Source organism: Mugil cephalus, chromosome 3 (genome assembly GCF_022458985.1).
Source record: "Mugil cephalus isolate CIBA_MC_2020 chromosome 3, CIBA_Mcephalus_1.1, whole genome shotgun sequence".
NCBI classification, from domain to species: Eukaryota; Metazoa; Chordata; class Actinopteri; order Mugiliformes; family Mugilidae; genus Mugil; species Mugil cephalus.
In genome coordinates this window covers 6,852,141-6,871,706 of record NC_061772.1, presented here as the reverse complement: position 1 = coordinate 6,871,706, position 19,566 = coordinate 6,852,141, and the positions used below count along the sequence as shown (strand labels likewise).

Below are 19,566 nucleotides of genomic sequence, written 5' to 3'. Positions count from 1 at the left end.
ACAGGCCTATCCTATACTGTAAGTGAAATGAAACCTATCAATTACTTTATACTGAGGAAATTTCCCACTAGCCTCCTTTATGTAGTTCCTGATATTCAAATGTCGGATTTTAATTGAACACCTCCTACCACTTCACCTGTAACTCCAGAAAAACTTACATTTCGTCATCATTTATAGTGCATGTTCTGCTGTACTTCAAACTATTTATATCACAATGTAACAACACCCAGAAAGTTTCAATGGACAGTTATTTATTTTTGTAATCACTTTGGGGTTGCATTGTTGTAAACTTCTTCTTAATGTGTCTAAACATAGATTCTCAGCCTTGATATGACAAATATAAAATGAAAAGTAGTGTAAAACATGTGAATATGATCAAATGGATCCATTCATTGCTGGATTTGTAAGTAATTATTTAAGTGACTTGTTTCCATTTATTTCAACCATGCCCACATATGCATTAAGAGTGAGTTAAACAAATAAGTTCAACTCTAATTTTGAATTAATATTTAGACTAAGACAGACTTTAATGATCCACAAGGATCATTAAAGTCTGCGTTAGTTGCAGACAACAAGCTACTGATTTACACCATTACTGGAAATATTTGTATGACAGGTAGAAGTAATACTATTTTTGGGTAAAGTGGAAACATTTTGAAAACATTTTTTTCCCACATTTAAACGGGTTCTCATCAATATGAGTACTCTTGAATCAAACTTTAGAAATTACGGCAGCATATCTTTTATTTGTTTTTCCGTTAAAACTGCTTCACTGCTTTTGTTGTAGACTTAGGATTCAAAAGATATCATGCGTGCAAGCAAACAAAGAAAACCATTATCCATGAATGAGCTGATTCATAGTACTACTGAAGCATTAAACCTTCTTTCCTAAAGTGATATATCACTAGCAGTGTATTTAGACAGTTGTACTGGTACACTTACCAGGGGAAAAAATCATACTTAACATGGATAATATTTATTTTTATTTTGTTTCCTGGATGCAGAATGATCTGCATAGTTAGCATAGCATAGTTCTATATTTATTTTTTTCTATTATAGAGACAATAACAAAACATTTGTGGATATTGATATGTTAAAGGACTTTTTTTTGGCATAAAAAACAAAAAACACCTATCTAGGACATACTCAAAGTAAATTCATTGTTGTTCATGAACATTTTTGAGCTCATGCATGGTCTTGCTTTCTTCTGAGCTAAGACTCTGAAGTTTCTATCACAAAAGTCAGAATCACTCTAAGTGGTATTGTTTTTGAGTAATCAACGTTGGCACACAGTTAAAAAATAAGAAGTTCTTGGGTTTGCCTGATTTTTTTTTTCTTTTGAAAATATGTGTCGGCTGAATCCCATAATGTCTTTTATGAATGAAATCAGAAGAAACTTACATATTGGATGCAGCATTTACAGCAATGCAGCAAATACTCAAATACTGGCTAATACCAGATGTCGAGGGTGATACCAGCAGTAAAACATTTGTCCACCAGAGGGAAGTAAAGTACGTTGGCCCTGAGTCACAAACACACCGGCAGAAACCGAAAGAAGAACTTCCGGCAGACGCTGGTGTTAGCTTGAAGCTATAGATTAGCATAAACACTGTATTTCACAGTAGAGCTTGTCATTTTAATTGTTGCCATGAATTAAGATTGGACTGTCCATTCCGTTTAGTGTCACGGTAGGTAAAACATTTACGTATGAAGTTTAATAATAATAATCGTTTTTTTCGTCGGTTTGTAACGGTTAGTAATAGGAGCTGAGCTAAGTTAGCATGAATGTTTACACAGCTGCTTTAACTGACTACCTGGTTGCGTACGCTTCTCTTAGACAAGTTCCTATACCTAATTTCTATCAGTTTTCTAGCTGTGAGAGTTCAGTAATAGTTTAGCTCGACAGTTCTCGTATCTCATTGTGGCAACTACCGATAATAGCTTGTTTTCACGTATCTGTTAAATTTACGTTATGTAGTTACGTGACAGCAAAGGGCGTAAAATGGGGTTACTGTACTGTTATAGGTATTTTTAAAGGTCGTTAGGATTGGTTGACTGTACTCAACATTGTACATGCTGTTGTCATTGACCAGAAGCCTGTCTTTACGGCGGTAGGTTGGACAGAGAGGCGGCAGACATGTATAACTCGGGGAAATACAGCTCGCGGGGGCCTGCTCTCATCCCGCGGATGAAAACAAAGCACCGCATATACTACATCACCCTCTTCTCTGTGGTGCTGCTTGGACTCATCGCCACCGGGATGTTTCAGTTCTGGCCCCACTCCATTGAGTCGACAGCCGACTGGACACTTGATAAACGCAGTGTCCACGACGCACCTCTGATTCGCCTGCCTGTCTCTAGTCCCATACCTGAGAGGGGTGACCTCAGTTGTCGCATGCACACCTGTTTTGATGTGTACAGATGTGGCTACAACCCTAAGAACAGAATCAAGGTAACTCCCTCTCAAAACAGCCCACTGAGCTTCATTACTATTTAGTGTTTTTGTTGACCCACTTTAAAATGACTGCGTTTCTAGGTCTACATCTACCCTCTGCAGAGGTTTGTGGATGAGTTGGGGGTTCCCATCAGCAGCACTGGACTCTCTCGAGAATACAACGACCTTCTCAGTGCCATCTCAGACAGTGACTTTTACACTGATGACGTCACAAGGGCATGTCTTTTTATCCCATCTATCGATGTGTTGAATCAGAACTCCCTGCGGATCAGAGAGACTGCCCAGGCTTTGGCAATGCTACCCAGGTAAACATTTATCCATCACTCTATCTTGAAACAGTCTGAATGTGTTTTAATCACGTAGCAGAGTCACTGTCACTTTCAGCTGCTTTGCAGTCATTCATCGAAGCTTCTGATAGTGCTGATCATTACATTCTATTTCCATGCTCAAACTATGAACATCTGCAATGAATACACCACAAAAGACAATACAGTATATATATGTATATATTATATTCATAATTTGACTTATCACATGCGTGGGCCTTGCATTCACACACACACATAGACATTTGACTAATTAGAAGCACTGACAGCACCATTTTCAGGTAATTATTCAACTTGTTGTTCAGATAATTAGTTAACTTATTGTTCCAACAACTAATCTTGGTTGTGTTTTGGTAGATGGGATAAAGGGATGAATCACCTACTGTTCAACATGTTGCCTGGTGGCCCTCCTGACTACAATACTGCCTTGGATGTACCCAGAGACAGGTAGCTACAATAAGTTACATCTTCTATCTTGTTATATTGGAATGAATTTATTATAGTGTGAGACAGTGCAGAATCAAGAATTGAGAAGAATGATTTAGTTTAGTTAGCTGAACAATTTAGTTAGATGTAATTAACATGTTCGTATTTAGATCAGAATTGTAAATTCAGTTTACAGCTTAAAAATGTTCTGAAACAAATTGTGCATATTATGACAATGTCAGCAAGTTGTGTTGTGAATTTTTCTGGTTTGTGTATTCTGGCCCAGGTTAAATTTATCCATTCAAAAATAAAATATGGAATTATCATTTATCATAACTGCAGTGTTTAGAACAAGAATATAATGAAGATGAAAAGGCTTTTGACAAGCAGCTAGGAGTTAATGTAGTTTCCGAAGCCTTTTAGGTGATGTTTAAAACCTGGTTGTATTTAGAAGCAAAAAAACAAACAAAAAACACATGTTTTAAGATCTCCTCTAGGCAAGAGTGATTGTTAAGTGTGGAAGATGTTGGGGTTTTGAATGCACAGGCCTGACACAGTGAACACTATCTTTAGCTGTAAGGAATTTCCTGGGCTCATCCACCTGGAGCCTATTTGGCATGAATCCTCATCAGAACCAGGTGTGAGTAGTGGTGTGCTTCCACTTTAGATCCACCTCGCCTAAGAACAGAAAGTAATACAAAATTCATTTTATCACCACTAGATTATATGGCATCTACTAAACAGACTGCTAAGTCTCACACAGGGCAAAAGCATGAATTAATAAATTTGTGTTCAAAAGTACGTTCCTGTGGCACAAGTCTGTTTTGATCCTTGTTGTGTGGTAGCATACCAACACTGTGGGTTCATTTGTTTTAGAGCGCTGCTGGCAGGAGGTGGTTTTTCTACATGGACTTACAGACAAGGTTATGATGTCAGCATCCCAGTCTACAGCCCCCTCTCTGCTGATGTTGAGCTGCCTGAGAGACAGCCTGGGTGAGAACAACACACATCGACACTCTTACTCTTGATTGAGGTTTACACCACAGCTGAATTACATTCACTTTGCTTATCTCTGCAAATCCATTGTACATACATATGATTCAGTATTTCTGATGGACTACTCAGTAAAAGAAAAATAATTTTCATTGGCCAGGCCAAGGCGCTACTTTATTCTGTCTTCTCAAACTGCCATTCACCGGGAGTACCGTGCCGAACTGGAGCGTTTGAAGGAAGAAAATGGAGAAGCACTCCTCCTTCTGGACAAGTGCAGCAACCTCTCCCAGGGAGCTGCCTCTGCACGAAAACGGTGCTACAAAGGGCAGGTGTATGACTACCCACAGATCCTACAGGTGGGAACGTGAGAATTATGAAGACATACTCTTTTTAAGAGATGCTGTTTTTGGTACACTGTTATTTATTTATTTATTTATTTATTCATTGCTTTACAAAAACACCCCTCCAAAGCCTTATATTTATGCCACAAACAACCACAAAGTGCTTATTGTGCAGTAGATAAAATGGCAACTTGATTATTGAGGAAAGAGTACTGTAGTTCCCTGAGGTAGCATTTACACACCAGAAACTAACCTTGAATTAAATTCCCTTTTTTGTGGTCCAATTTTGAATATGCCTCCTAAAATTAAATGAAATGAAACTGGTCAGTACGGCTTGGTTTTTGTACCATGCTACATCACGTGTCCCATTGTCTTTTTACTGCCACCATCTCTCTTCAGGAGTCTTCATTCTGTGTGGTCTTACGCGGAGCACGACTGGGTCAGGCCGCCCTGAGTGATGTGCTGCAGGCTGGCTGTGTCCCTGTCATCCTGGCTGACTCCTACATTCTCCCGTTCTCTGAAGTACTTGACTGGAAAAGGTCTGCTTAAGTTTTAAAATGGAAAAAAAACAACAACAACATGTAAATGCTTTGATAGCCTGTCATTTTCAGTTTGCCAATTTGATGTTTCTGCTTCTGCACAGAGCATCCGTGGTCATTCCAGAGGAGAAGCTGTCAGAAATGTACACCATCCTAAAGAGCATTCCTCACAGACAAGTGGAAGAAATGCAGAGACAGGTAACAATCAGAAGGAAAGATCTTGGCTTACATTTTATCACAGTTAGAGCAGTCAGATTGACGTGGTGTTCAGAGGTGCTTTCATGGGGGTTAGACTACTTGCATGTCATGTCTAAGGTGTGTTTGTTTCTTTACCAGCCAAGGAACCAAGGTAGTCAGTGGAAGCCAGAACAAATTTTATGTGATGTGCAAAAGACAGAAATCTGGATGCTGAACTTTGAATTTCTTGTCTCAGTCTCGATTTTAAAAGGCTCTTAGAAGAATCAAGTGTGTTGATGTTAGCTTGAGTGAATGGACTGAGAGACGTCTCCTGCTCTTTCTATTTGATATCTGCGTTGAGCCTCAATAAACAAAACTGAGAGCAGCCATGAGAGAAGTACACCGGTTCAGCTGGTCCTCATTCTCTTGTATCAACTCTAGTCCATTTACCAATTACTCTGGCCAAACAGACTTTTTAGACCGGGGGCACAGAGATGGGCCAGGGGTTGGATTACACCAGACAAGCTCAAATACAGGGCGTGATCACCAGGATATTCACAGGTTCAGTGCCCGAAAAAGTATTTATCTCCTTGGATGTTTTCACTTTTTACCGCTGTTATAAATGGAATCGTGGTCAATAGAATTTTACTTATACACATTTCTTTAATTAAAAATACATATTTATTAGGGTAAAATACTAAGAAAGTAAAACCAATCCTACATAAAACTTGTGTGGCTTCAATTAGACCTTTTCTTATCATAAATCTCTGTAGTACCATTAGATACAATGACATTGTTTCTAATCTGGTAAATATCCATATCTAATCACATATAGCTTGTTTGTGATAAGCTAAGATAATCTGTTTATTTATTCCACAATGGACATAAACTGTATCAATTTCCACTATATCTGGGCGCAGTCAAGTCCCTCATTGTGAGATACATGTTTCATTATAGCTACAGTGCCTAATGGCCTGTTAAGATTGCAACAGTATGAACTGTTATCATATTAGGTCACTGGGCCATTATGATGAATATGTCCAGATCATCTCCCAACACAAATACTGTAAACTATTCAAGATTAACCCTACGCTATTATAGTTATAGACAGTAAAACAACACAGTGATACATTAAATCAGATATTCTAGAAAAGCTTTGTTGATTTTGTTGAGTATTTCATTTGTTTTGCCAGCAGAGGGCTCAGCAGCCTCATGCATTTGCAGTGTGCCTGTATCCCCTGTGGTCTAATGCATGTTTACTGAGTGAGAAAATATAATTCTGCTATGCATACCTACCTTAAATGAAATGCCATATAACAAACAGCTTATATTTTCTTGCGTTAGTCTAGATAAAGGTATATTATAATTCCCCTTAAGGGTCAGATGCCAGAGAAGCATCTCTGGTATCACAAGGAAATGGCTGCTCTGAAGAAAAATCACTGGCAAAGATTAATTGTTTGGGAGATTTGGTTGGAAGACTAAAACTAATAGATGCAAGTCCCCACATGAGTATCAATTGTTATTCATTTAATGCCTGTCTAGTAGGTAAAGTATGTCTTCATTTTTTTTTTTTTTTTTGTTGTTGTTGACATTAGCAGAGTTCCACTGCAGTCTATGCTGCTGGGACAGAACATTTAATTTAGGGAGCAAGGCTTATTAGAGACCTTGTCAGATTGTGAGAGACTACTGTTGAGCTACCCTCAGTAGTCAACAGACTGTTCTGACAGCAAAACTAATTTTCAAATTTGAGATGATGTAATAACTTCCACTTAGGTCACATTTTATACGGCCACATACTAAGCAGTTTTTAACAGCACTCATCTGAAGTGACTGATCCCATGTGTAGTTATTGCCATGAGCTTTGTTTGGGTCATATCCTCAAAATGGGACGCGTACACTACACCCCTATTAAATTTGTGCCGCCAATTCTGTTATTAAATTAAGCTATATAAGATACAAGGAGGGAGTTTGACTAACTCGACACCCGTTCCTCAACTATTGCCTTGGTATTAAGCTTCATAACAGTGTTTTCTTTTAGTCTGTTGAACTCACTGTTCTTCCCAAATGTATTGTTGTTTCATGTACTCAGTTTACCAGATGATCTCTACAATGCTTTTCTTCAGTCCGGTCTTCTTTTCACACTGAGAACTCAACTGTCAGGTTAAGGACAGGTGTCTGAAAGGCTTAAAATAATTCCTTACTCTCTTACTGCTGTCGATGAACAGATTCCTGTCATTTCCTGTCAACCCTAGTCATTACAAATAAGCAAATTCTCAGAACCTCAGTGCTGAAAATTAAGTATGAAATGTAATGTGTACAGGTTGAACAAAGGGAGATACAGTACTGTCTTAAAGTCCTCTTCTGTGTTGTACTGCACATTGTTTTAGAGCCATACAAGCTATAGAATATCAGTGGAGCAGGGAGTAATGGAGGAAACCTGGGGGCTCACTAGCACCAGGGATCGCTGCTGTAGGAGTGGTCTTTATTTGTGGGCATTCTAATAAGGTCTGATTTACACTGGGTTGTTATTATTAAGTTTTCTGTGTGTGTGTGTGGAAATGTTTTGATCACAGTTAAAAGTAAAGCACTAATAAATCTTGAGCAAAACAATATTCCCAGTGAGCCACTCACACGATTGAAACACGCTTGGTTTTTACTGCTGTTTTTGATTATGTCATAAACACTAATGATTGCTGGGGTCTGTCCGCAGCTCAATGGCTGCCAGTTCTGGTTTATAGCTGGAATCATCCGTCAGGCACTTGACCACTTCCACAGTGTTAAACAAGCGACAGACTACTGTCATCTCTACTGTTTCTCTCTGTCACCTTTTATGTTAACATGTAAACCAACAAAACAGCAACGGCTACTAGGGGAGTTCTTTAAATTAGAAGGAAATGAAAAGATTATTTGGTTTTAACCAAGCATTACATCAGATGACTGTTACATTATGTGAATTATACATTTAGTATTGTTGGCAATTAGCAGTAGAACAAAGAAGAAAGAGCAGACAGTAGGCGCAAAGCTGCAATCAGAAGATGGAGTAACGGGTTTCTCTTCTTTCTTGAAGTGATGTCTGTTCTTCCCTGCTCATAAAAATTCCTGCAGGCGCTGTGAGAGGGTGGAGGGTGGCGGTATGAGCTCTAGAGCCAGCACAGTTTGCGTTCTGCCTCCTCCCGTTCGGAATAGAAACTTTCATCACTAAGTGATTTATAGGCCGTTGGGATTCCCCCCTGAGATTAGAAAGTCTTTTAGGATTCCCTTCACCCTCTCTGTAAAAATCAATTCAGTTTTTGTGTTGTTGTACATCTCCAGTCTTTCGTGTCACACACACAGTGATGGGAAATTGAGAAAATGGTCACACGTTTGCATGTTCACGAAGTCTTTGTTGACGGAGTGCACACATTAGTCGATAATGTACCGTGAGGTGGACAGCGTAGAAATATATGGTAGCCACATGTACTGACTGCAAACACTGAAACGTACACACGTATCTACACACTGTGGAGTTTTTAGGAACTGGTGGGGTGGGGTCAGATCAGCGTAGAATGGTGTCTCCCGGCAGGAGACAACGTTATTTGAAGCTTCATTAACTCTTATCGGCTCTCTCGTCTCTGAACTGTCCCTTGAAGTTTCTTAACAGCTTAAATAAACAACGGGGAGTTTATAAATTCAGTGCACAACTATTGTTTTTCATGCTACCAGTCTTGTCTGGAAAAAAAAAAAAAAAAAAACTGTGAAGGGACTCCTGAATGAGGGCGTTTGGAGTTGAATATTCCTGCATCCAGTGCGATAAGCTGAGAATTCACTTATCATAAAGTCTGCTATTCAAAACCGAGATCTGTTGAAGTAAAACAGGCACAGTCAAGAGGTTTCACAGGGCTTTCTAAGAAGAGTTGATGATGGATAAGAGGCTGGAGAGGGCATCAGAATTGTCTTTGAAGGTGGGAAACCTACAGGGGGAATATCTGGATTGTACAGTCATTACACTGGTATTTTATTCTGTAGTGGCCGTACACCGTTGTATAACAGGAGAATAACATACCATGTCTACATGTTATTCCGAGTAAGTTCAATTAATGCCGTCCACATAAACATGGTCCTCAGTTCAGACATAAATTATCATGCATTATTGTGGATTACTTGTTCATTGGGGTTGACAAACTGCACTACACTTCTAAATAATGGCCATTTCATTTTTGTCAGTTTAAATTCTCATTTCTCTTCTTCTCTCCACATCTTTAAAAGTTGAATAGAAAAAGTGTATATTTTATACATACATTTCTCTTTGTATGGATACATTTTAAAAGCTGTGTTCCTTCTGTCTTTAGGCACGCTGGTTCTGGGAGGCCTACTTCAGCTCCATGAAGGCGATTGGCTTGACAACGCTCCAGATCATCAATGACCGCATTTACCCATATGCTGCACGCACCTACGAGCAGTGGAACAATCCACCTGTTGTGGTATGTTTACCAAGATGAGAAAAATTATTGTGTCATTATTTTGTTCTGATATTTTATTCAGACCCTGAGCATTTGTGACCCTAGTGTGTCCTTCATCATTGGACCCTGTTATCTGTTTTTCGTCCAGTTCTGCTTGTTAAATTTGGCAGTGGAACTATTCAGTGGGAGAGATCTCTCCGTTTGGCGCTTAAGTTTGGTGAACAGTACACAAGAAGTGACAGTTTGTAGCTTTTACTGGCTTTGCGCCTTCCAGCTAATAGTGGCTCTTTCAGTTTCCCAACAGAGTTATTTCCTGTCGTATACCACTTTTGTTGGTCATAGTCTTTGCTGCGAGTTCAAGTGCAAATGTTTTGGCCAGACAGAGGCAACGTGAGGTGACTCTCCAGTCAGCCTTTGTTGCTTTCAGTTATTTGGTGTTGATGTGGTGTTTCCATACCTTTGTCTTCTTTGAGTTGTGAGCTGTTGTTTTGCTAGCTCTATACTCTAAAGGCTGTCCTCTTTCAGTATGCAACTATATAATCCATATAGTCTAGTGCTGTACTCCACTGTGCCTCTAGTTTTATTCCTAGATGTGTTTTTATTGCAGACATCTGAATGACACTCATCCAGAATGAAGCTCTAGCTGTACAGACGCCCACAGTGCCACATAAGCTTTCCCCGCTCTCCTGTGCCTTGTAAATCGAAGTCTCTATAGCTGAGTGACAATAGATGCCCTCCCTCTTTCTGAAGCGCCACACATGCAGCGCTTCACAGTTTGGTATACACCCAGATCGCTCTGAGGCAGCCAGTTCGTGTCAGCAGTTCTGCACTAGGAGGATGCCTCCGTTGTGGTGAAAAATAAGTTCCTTTACATCTGAGTCATTTTGTTTGTAAAGAGAGATGCTGGATGTGAAGAATGGTGTGTGTGTGTGCGTGTGTGTGTGTGTTTAGCGTCGCTGTGGTTGAGGGAGTTTGTGGCTGCAGACATCTTGGCTGGGCGACCATCTCTCAGGAGTTGTTAATCAGCACGGTCTGATCTAGAGTCTCCTCCATCCTCTGCCTGTGGGATAGATGCGTGTGCATGTCAGCATGTGTGCTGATGCATACTAATGCACTTGGATCTGTCAGTAGTATCCTGGTGTAAGAAGATCTAGTAAATTGCAACGATTAGAGCAGTGACAGTGAGAATGAGATTCTCTAATTTAGAATTAACTGGTTCAGCAGCTGCTCAGTCTTGACCATGGCTTCTTTTATTAGCAGGTAGCTTGTAGTCAACAGGTACACTTGACATTGCCCACTTAAATGAAAATGTTTTGTCAGAATATAAAACCCCCTAGTCCAATAGTCCAATCCATCTGCATTATTGTGGCCTCAAAGTTTGTCCAGACCCAAGAGGTTAATTGTGTCGGGGTACAGACCTTCATTCCTGACTGAGTTGGGAGATGAAGTGTTTTTTTCGATGGACTCAGTGAACGGATGGTGAGAAGAACTTACACACAGCACTAAATAAATCAGGCAGACATTTTTCCCCCTCTCCTCCTATAGTCTTTAGAGTGGTAATTGAAAACACATTGCCTGGGATTGCTGGTGCATTTGGAGAGGGGGTTTCAGAATAAGGGACAAGCTGCTTTTTGTTTGAGATTTGTAGGTAGGGGGCACACTTGTAAGGTTTAACTGAGGAATCTGAGGCTTTCAAATTTGCCAGAATTTTACATTTTTGTGAAAGTCATATTTGATCTCTATCCTGTTTACTGAACAATCTTTAAGCGTGTTGCCGTTTAGTTCTAACTTTAAAATGAATGTACTCACATGAGCTTAAAGTTCTGGCTTCAGCTGGGTTTTGAAGTAACCGTTTGAATAGATAATAACTGCAGAAAACCAGACGCTTTTTCTTTTTATCTTGTCATCTCCGTAGCTTTGAGGATGTCTAAGATTAGCAAAAAAAAGCAGCTCAAATTACCAAATAATATTGTTCTTTTTAGTGCAGATATCAAGTATAAAAACAGCAACTCTTTCCGTTAATGATACACTGAGATGTGTTTTTTTTTTTTAATCTTCCCTCGACAAATAACTTAAGTGCTCTCTGCGTCTTTTAAGCTGTTTTAATGTGTCTGTGCTGCGTATATCTCTGTATATATATATAGATATATATTAGTTTAATTATTTCCCCCTCCGATTGTTTGACAACGTGAGAACGACCACAGGGAAGTTTCCACTTGCCAGTAAACTGAATTTTTACTGGTGGTGGGGTGACTGATGTTGTGTAGGTGGCTGTGTCTCTGTTGACAGACTTGTGTTGATGCGGTGGAAGGAGCCACATAATCACTCTGTGGCCACCTGGGACCAGAGAAGAAACGGGGTTAATATGTACTTCAAGAAGCCCACAGATTTACTGTGTTAGATGTGCTGTCTTTGCCCTTCCCAGACTGATTGTCACTGTAACCAGAGTGGAACCATTTTGTAGCCTTTGATGGCTTTTATCAAGAGTAAGCCCTCGTGCTCCTATATTTGTTAGAATCTTGTAAGTGAAAGACATGGGTTGTATTTGTATTTCTCCTGGAAAAACAACCTCATCGAGAAGAGTAATTGTCAGCACACTAACACCAGTTGCCTGGTTCAAAGGAGTTAAAAACTGGCATATGTAACTTTAGTTTAGTTTAGCATTAAGTGTACACATACCACTGTCCCATCAGAGAAACTCTCCTGTGGCTTCCCTCCTTTAACAGTGTCATTTGATCTAAGCTGGAGTCAGTGTGACTCCCATTTAAAAGAGGCCATTTTAAAGAGGAGCAGTGAAAGAAAAGCCAAGTTCCACATTGACGATAGATGGTCGCTAGCCACAAATGCTGCTCTTTCACTGTTCCTTACATCCAACCCCTCTTCTCATTGTCCTGCCCCATGTTTTTTTCCCACAAGAGTTTCACTTGTCATACGGTAATAACACCATGAGAGTAGTAGACACAGAGAATAGCCAACCTTATTGTTTCTCATACTGCTTACTGACCTTTTGCTTCTGTATGGTCTATTTGGCATTCAGACTGGAAGCTTTTGGCATTCAGTACTTGCCTCTGTTGGCCCCTGAGAGACTTTATTGGACGATTTGCTGCAATATAAAAATCTGAAAATCATCTGGAAATTACCGCAGGTGACCTCACTGTCCAGTGAAGCACTATTATAGTGTATTAAATCATGGAAACCATGACAGATGAGTCTGACACAGAATGCATGAGGCCAAATGTTGCTGTCCATGGAAATAACAGAGTGACTGATAAAGGATGAAAAAATATGCTTCAGTCCTCAACAGTTAATGTTTTTCTCTGTTTTCTATCTGGTGTAGAAGTGGACCAGTGTGAACAGCCCTCTGTTCTTGCCACTTATCCCGCCAAGGGCTCCCGGCTTCACAGCAGTGGTGCTAACCTACGATCGTGTTGAGAGTCTTTTCCGGGTCATCACAGAAATCTCTAAGGTGCCAAGCTTGGCTAAGCTTCTGGTGGTGTGGAATAACCAGAACAAGAGTCCTCCCGAGGGTGAGTGTAATAGATTCTCACAAAAGAAAGTTAATTACTTTCAAAATAAATGTATCTGGACAAACAACTTGTTTGAAGTTTATCAAACTCCAGAAACTACATCCAAATACAGAAGCCTTGTAATAATCCCTATCTTATTCTAGACTATAACACTTCAGACTGTCGTTTGTCTTTTGAGTTCAACTGAGAGGTGTTTTCAAATCATTACTCAGGCAGGAAATGACCACTAACACTCCTAGTGCTACTCTCTAAGTCTAGGCCCTGCTCTAATTCAGTGTAACACACAGTGTTTAGTGAGTGATTTATAAATGTTTACTTACATATTACTCCCCCTTAACTCCCACAACAACAGCCAAGTTGACAGTTAATCACTTATACCAATAAGTGCAGCTAAGCTAATAACCTCATTGAGATCATAAGGGAACTTAATGTAAGTGAGTCTAGTTGCTTTCTTTGTCCATGCCACAGCGTTACTACAGACCCAAACTGACTCATCTGGTTTACAACAGACTGTGATCGTGGGAAAAGCCTGATTTATCCATGCTGAAAAACAGAGCCACATCTTTCTGGCTCCCTGTTCTGTTTTAGATGTTTGTTAACACAGTGAAAAGAGCAACAGGTGAAATCAGGACTATTGAGATGTTCATACTTTATTCATCACCCATGAAGAGGCTCCTATACAGTAAACCTGAGTTCCTGGTTTCTTCAACAGTGGCAGTCCATGAGAGTTTTGTCATACTGACCTCTGATTACTTGTTATTTATTGCACCATGCGCTCTAATTATGTGCCTTAATATAGCAGTTAAGTATAAAACAGTTGACTGTACCTTTCCCCCCTGACAGCTTAAACCAGATGAAGACTGTCTTTGACCTGAAATTAAATTTGTCCTGCTGTTGGCTAATGTAATGAAGTACTCAGGCAACTTTGAAGTGCTCCCTCGTGGCTGTGAGTTGCGTTTTCATTAGAGGCATCAGCGGCGCCTGGCTGGAGCTTTGTGTCCCATTAGAATTAACAAGGGGCCATTGATGGGTCAGACTCATGGGGCTCAAACCAGCATAAAGCCATTCGCACCAAACCTAGAGCTGATGTGCTTCCAGGCTCCTGTTGTTGCTACACACCTATTTGTAAGTTTGAAAACCGTGTTTTGACCTATTTCTGTTTGTTCTTACGTCTCTGGGAAAATTACAGCGGGCGAGTTTAAAGCTACAACAATTTCAGAAGACATGAATAAAAACAGTTTATTCTTCAGAACATGAAATTTCCTTTTGTGTGGGTCTTTGAATACAGTTAAAGAAGTCATGAGTTACATCAAGTTAATGTAAATTTCGATCCATGTCAAAGTGGAGCTAAACTTTTAAAATTCATATAATAGCCTATAATTCCTTCACTGTTATGGTGTCATTCCAACGTTAGAAAGGGATGACGGCAATATGGAGTGAGTGAAAGAAGAAACTCTGGGCATTTAACGTAGCAGTTTTCCTGACAATAGCTTTTGACAGGAGACCTCAGACGTGGTTAGGGGGACTTGGAGCTCCTCTTTTAGGCTGCCAGGGCCCAGTTACTCCATTAATGAGTGGACACATTCTGTGTGATCTGTCCGTGCCATAGTCCGTGCCATGGACACCACCCAAGATATTTGAATGGCTTCCCTGACAAAACATTTTGGTGATGTGCCTCATGGAGAATCGTAGTGTGGTCAAATTTGCACGCGCTTGAGGTTAGTGCAACGATACGAGTCAGTGAGTGAAGTTAAACTCCCAGAGCACTATTTTCCACAGCCAGTACAGATTTCAAAATCTCTTGTTAGTGGTAAATGATGTCACAATTCCACACCCAACTACAGACATATTTGTCAACTTTCTTCAAGCCCTAAAATGTATGACAAAGGTGAATTAAATAAAAATATTATTGACTGTATATATGTATCCTTGTATGACTAAAACTAACTTTACATTATTTAATTTGATGATTATTATCTCAGCAAATTCATTTAGTAACTGAAATGGTGAATAAGTCCCATTGTGGTCACCTGCAGTTCACGGTGACGTTTTCAGGAAGGCCAAGATTCTAATGGTGTCAACTTACCATGACATAAGGCAAACATAGCCCACAAATCTTTGTTGTTTGAGTTGCTTGTACCAGCAAAGTTTGCCGCTTTATGCTCAAAAAATGATCGATTGATGTTTGTCTGCAGTGTGTCTCTGCCTACGGGACTAAAATGATCTTTTTCCTTTTTTTGTTGCCGTCCTTCTGACAGAATCTCTTTGGCCAAAAATTGGCGTCCCTCTCAAAGTCGTGCGAACCAAAGAGAATAAACTTAGCAACCGTTTCTTCCCTTACGACGAGATCGAGACCGAAGCTGTGCTGGCGATTGATGATGACATCATCATGCTGACATCTGATGAACTGCAGTTTGGCTACGAGGTGAGAAAAATCCCCCACATCAAAAAGACAGAAAAAAAAGACCTTGGCCATACCTCCCTATACTTCCCCTAATGGCAGGTATTCAGGGAACCACTTCAAGTTGATCCCAGCGTTTAGAGTCATTCCAGGAGATTACAGTCTCATTCTACACTAGTTTGGGATTTGACTGTCTGCTAAATGTGTTTGATGTGTGACGAATGATGACAGGCCTGGAGACGATGCTTACCATGCCCACATACCTGCCAGGCCCCTCTTTGGCCAGCCCTCCCGCCTGAATCCATTTAGAAAGCATTTAATAAAATTGTGCTCAGTTTAGGGGTAATTACATGGAATTAGAGGCAGGATCGAGGTGTTGTCTGCCTGAAAGGAAAGTGCTCGTTGCCTTCACTTGAAGGATCGGACTGGATCAGCTGTTTTTGCAGCGATTTGATTGTCAGTAGTGATTTCTGGCTTAGAGATAAGAGATCAGTCTGTGATATTTGGAAATTTAAGAGAAACCCTTTCATTACGAGCTGTGCTGTTAAGGTTTTAATCATGTGTCTTGTAGAATAAGCTATCAGTTTTCACCTTCTTTTATTGGGCTCAATGTGCTGTATAATCTGCCTGCCATTTTCCCCAGGTATGGAGGGAGTTTCCAGACAGGCTAGTGGGCTACCCCGGGCGGCTACACCTCTGGGACCATGAAATGGGGAAGTGGAAGTATGAGTCAGAGTGGACCAATGAAGTCTCCATGGTTCTAACGGGAGCTGCTTTCTACCACAAGGTAACGTTAAAAAGGCAGACTGAGCTTTCACACACCTTTATCTTACACAGTACCGTGACTTAACCACAATGCACAGGAACAAATTTTGGATTCTATTTTTCTTTCAGTATTTCAACTATTTGTACACATACAAGATGCCAGGAGACATAAAGAACTGGGTGGACGCTCACATGAACTGTGAAGATATTGCTATGAACTTCCTGGTGGCTAACATCACAGGCAAAGCCCCCATAAAGGTACATTCATAGCGTAGCATGTTTTCAGCTTGCAGGGGGAGGCCGAAGCCTGACATAGCAGCCCAACATCTCTGGGTCTGATCAGCTCTCACCCTTCGAAATCACTGCCTCTCCCCCTCCCCATCACTCTGACTGTGCCCAGGTGCAGGGGCCCTGAGCTAAAGCCCAGCCTTAACCTCCCTTATCTGGGTGTCACTCACTGGCACTCCCCCTATGAGTTTGTTTTCTTAAGCCCACCAGGGCTCACGCACACACTGCCGTCAAATCACCGGCTGCACACTTCCCTACACCTGCACCTGTCATCTCATCCCACCATATCTCCAACCTTTTCCTTCAGAAAACACTCACCCTCTTTGTCCAGTCCCCTGTCGATATTCCCTCCTCTGTATTGCTTTCTTCTCCGCATGCATACATTCAGGGAGAACAGATGCAGAACGTTGGGTGGCAGTATGTGCTGGGATGTTGCTATACGTGATTCTCTCTGTACTGATGGGACTTAAGACACGTCTTTCTGCACCGTGCTTGACAGTTGTTCTTGTAGGATGTCACAAACTTATTTCATCGGACAGTTTATTAGCTTCTGTCTGGGCTCCTGAGGTTTAACAAAGTGTGACATTGCTAGTCTGACTTTGCTCTGCTTCTGTTTAGGTGACCCCGAGGAAAAAGTTCAAGTGCCCTGAGTGTACTGCCATCGATGGACTGTCCCTAGATCAGACACACATGGTGGAGAGGTACGCTGCTTTGTTCTGCTGCTGAAAATCTCATGTTAATGTACATGTTACTATCCCTCAGGTTAATTTGATGAGGTTCAAGATATTAACTGTAAAATATTTTTTTTTCCAGAAATAGTAATATTCAAAGTCATTAAATTAAAATTATATTTAATTTAATTTAATTTGTATTACAATAACATGAGAAATTAAAACTGCTGTTTATTGTACAGGTTATTTTCCATTGAATAACTCAAATGCGTGTTTAGCAGCAGACTAATAGCATTTTATCCCCACTTTTGAATTTTGTTTACTTCTTAATGTGCCTGGTAGCGAAAGGAAAAACACAGTGATGTGAAATTTCACTTCTCCTTTAAAATGAAACAACTGTAATTTTCCCTGAAACCAGGCTGTATTGTCTTGTGCTGCCCAGTTTCTCCTTTGACATTAGATGCTGTCATTTCATTTAAGTCATACTGAAAGTGTTTCGTACACGTCAAACTGGATATAGTCTCTGCATTTCAGTAAACAAAGAAAAAAGATACATATTGAAAAACTAAATGATATATATTTGGAGAAGATGGAGTCCTTACTATCTTAAAAAAAAAGACAGGAAAAGAGTAAATGACCTCCAAACGCTAACAACACACATCCGAACCTTCTTAACAAATACATGTTTTTAATCCTACATTTAAAGTAATTAAGTTGTTTTCCTTTGCAGATCCGAGTGTATCAACAAGTTTGCATCAGTTTTTGGAACGATGCCTCTGAAGGTGGTGGAGCACCGTGCAGACCCAGTGCTCTATAAAGACGACTTTCCAGAGAAGCTCAAGAGCTTTCCTAACATCGGCAGCTTGTAACACATGTTTGGGCCTCATCACAGCCTCAACCCTCGGACACTTTCCCAAAAAAACGTCTCCTATTCAAAAACGTCAACTTTCAGACTCAAGTGCTGTCCTCTCTGGTCAAGTAACTTCTGACTTTTTTTTTAATTGAATTTGAATCACAGAATTTGGCAGGACATCGAGTTAATGTTCTAGTTCACAGAGAACATTAAACCTGAAACCTGAACATATCACTGAATGTCACAAGAGTGATTTCTTTAGTTATTGAAAAACGTTTACCAACACTAATGTGCACATTCATGTTACATGAACTGCTTGCCAAGGGTCACCCTGAGTCTGATGTTGATTGACCGGCTCACTTACTTGAGGCTTGTGGTCCCCCTCTAGTCCTGGAGCTGGGAACTTTGAGCTTGAAGCTCCATATACACTGTATATATTTGTAACTGTATCAGTGCTGTATGATAGCCCTAATTTATGATCCTCCCACTAGAATCGTCCATATATCTTAATTTCCAAAGCTGACAGAACAGATCCCTCGACTCTATGAAAAGAAAAAAGTAGTAAAAGTGCTAAATGTGAACTTGCATGACATATATATTAAACAACATATCTCAATGTGATTGTACACAGCTGATGTACGGTAAGTGGTTCACATTTGTTCTGTTTTACACAATTGGACTGGGCTGTTAGACAAAGCTGGTACCATAGATCTAATATTTAGAGTGAGTAACTGCTGATTTCAACAAGAGATGCTGACCTGATGGAGCATTTTACATTTAAATTTTATACGGTCCGATAAAGCCTTTTGTTGTATTTATATATGTACAATTGTACATATTGGTTATGTACAATTATGAAAGCATTTATCAAGTCATTTCATTAGTTATGTGTGCGGGGACTTTATAAGCATAGCGGCCATGTTTTGTTTCGTTTGCCATATATTTGAAGACGTGATGTGTAAGAATAATAAGACAGTATCCTTTTTTTTTTTTTTAGATGTACAGTAGATGATTTTTATTTTTCCATTTTACCTGTTGTGTTTCTGTTCTTCTCTAAGACATCACTTGTGATCCCAGCTGAGAACGGTGCTGACTTTACGATGTTATCATTGCCTTGTGTTGTTTTAATTTGCCTTTTTCATGCTGAAGTGAGTATTGTGTATATATGACTTTTTAATACATGATAAGTAAAGACCATACACACATATCTGAGGGTTTTTTATGATCTCTTCTTCCACTGAGAATGTGAAGTGAGACATTTTTTCCTTTTTGCGTGGCTGCCTTTAGTTTAATCTCTGACCGTAGACAGCAGCCCCTCCATGACACGGCCGATCCACCGTTTCCCTCCAGCCTGTCACCTGTTGT

At 40.1% G+C, this 19,566-nt stretch overlaps 1 protein-coding gene across 2 annotated transcripts; it reads left to right on the top strand.

Annotated features, from left to right (window-relative positions):
* Positions 1-1,524: 1,524 nt before the first annotated feature.
* Positions 1,525-19,408, top strand: ext2 (exostosin glycosyltransferase 2). 2 transcript variants are annotated; one of them, XM_047580113.1, is made up of 15 exons: positions 1,525-1,688; positions 2,116-2,452; positions 2,537-2,760; positions 3,139-3,228; positions 4,084-4,200; positions 4,361-4,556; positions 4,941-5,080; positions 5,185-5,278; positions 9,586-9,717; positions 13,034-13,223; positions 15,482-15,648; positions 16,268-16,411; positions 16,519-16,647; positions 17,296-17,378; positions 18,079-19,408. In XM_047580113.1, exons 2-15 carry the CDS (start codon positions 2,138-2,140, stop codon positions 18,215-18,217), a joined length of 2,160 nt encoding a protein of 719 aa, XP_047436069.1. In that variant the 5' UTR covers positions 1,525-1,688; positions 2,116-2,137; the 3' UTR covers positions 18,218-19,408. The 2 variants fall into 2 exon arrangements, with proteins under 2 accessions (XP_047436069.1, XP_047436070.1); XM_047580114.1 differs by having other exon boundaries at positions 1,562-1,688; positions 2,094-2,452.
* The last annotated feature ends 158 nt before the right edge of the window (positions 19,409-19,566 follow it).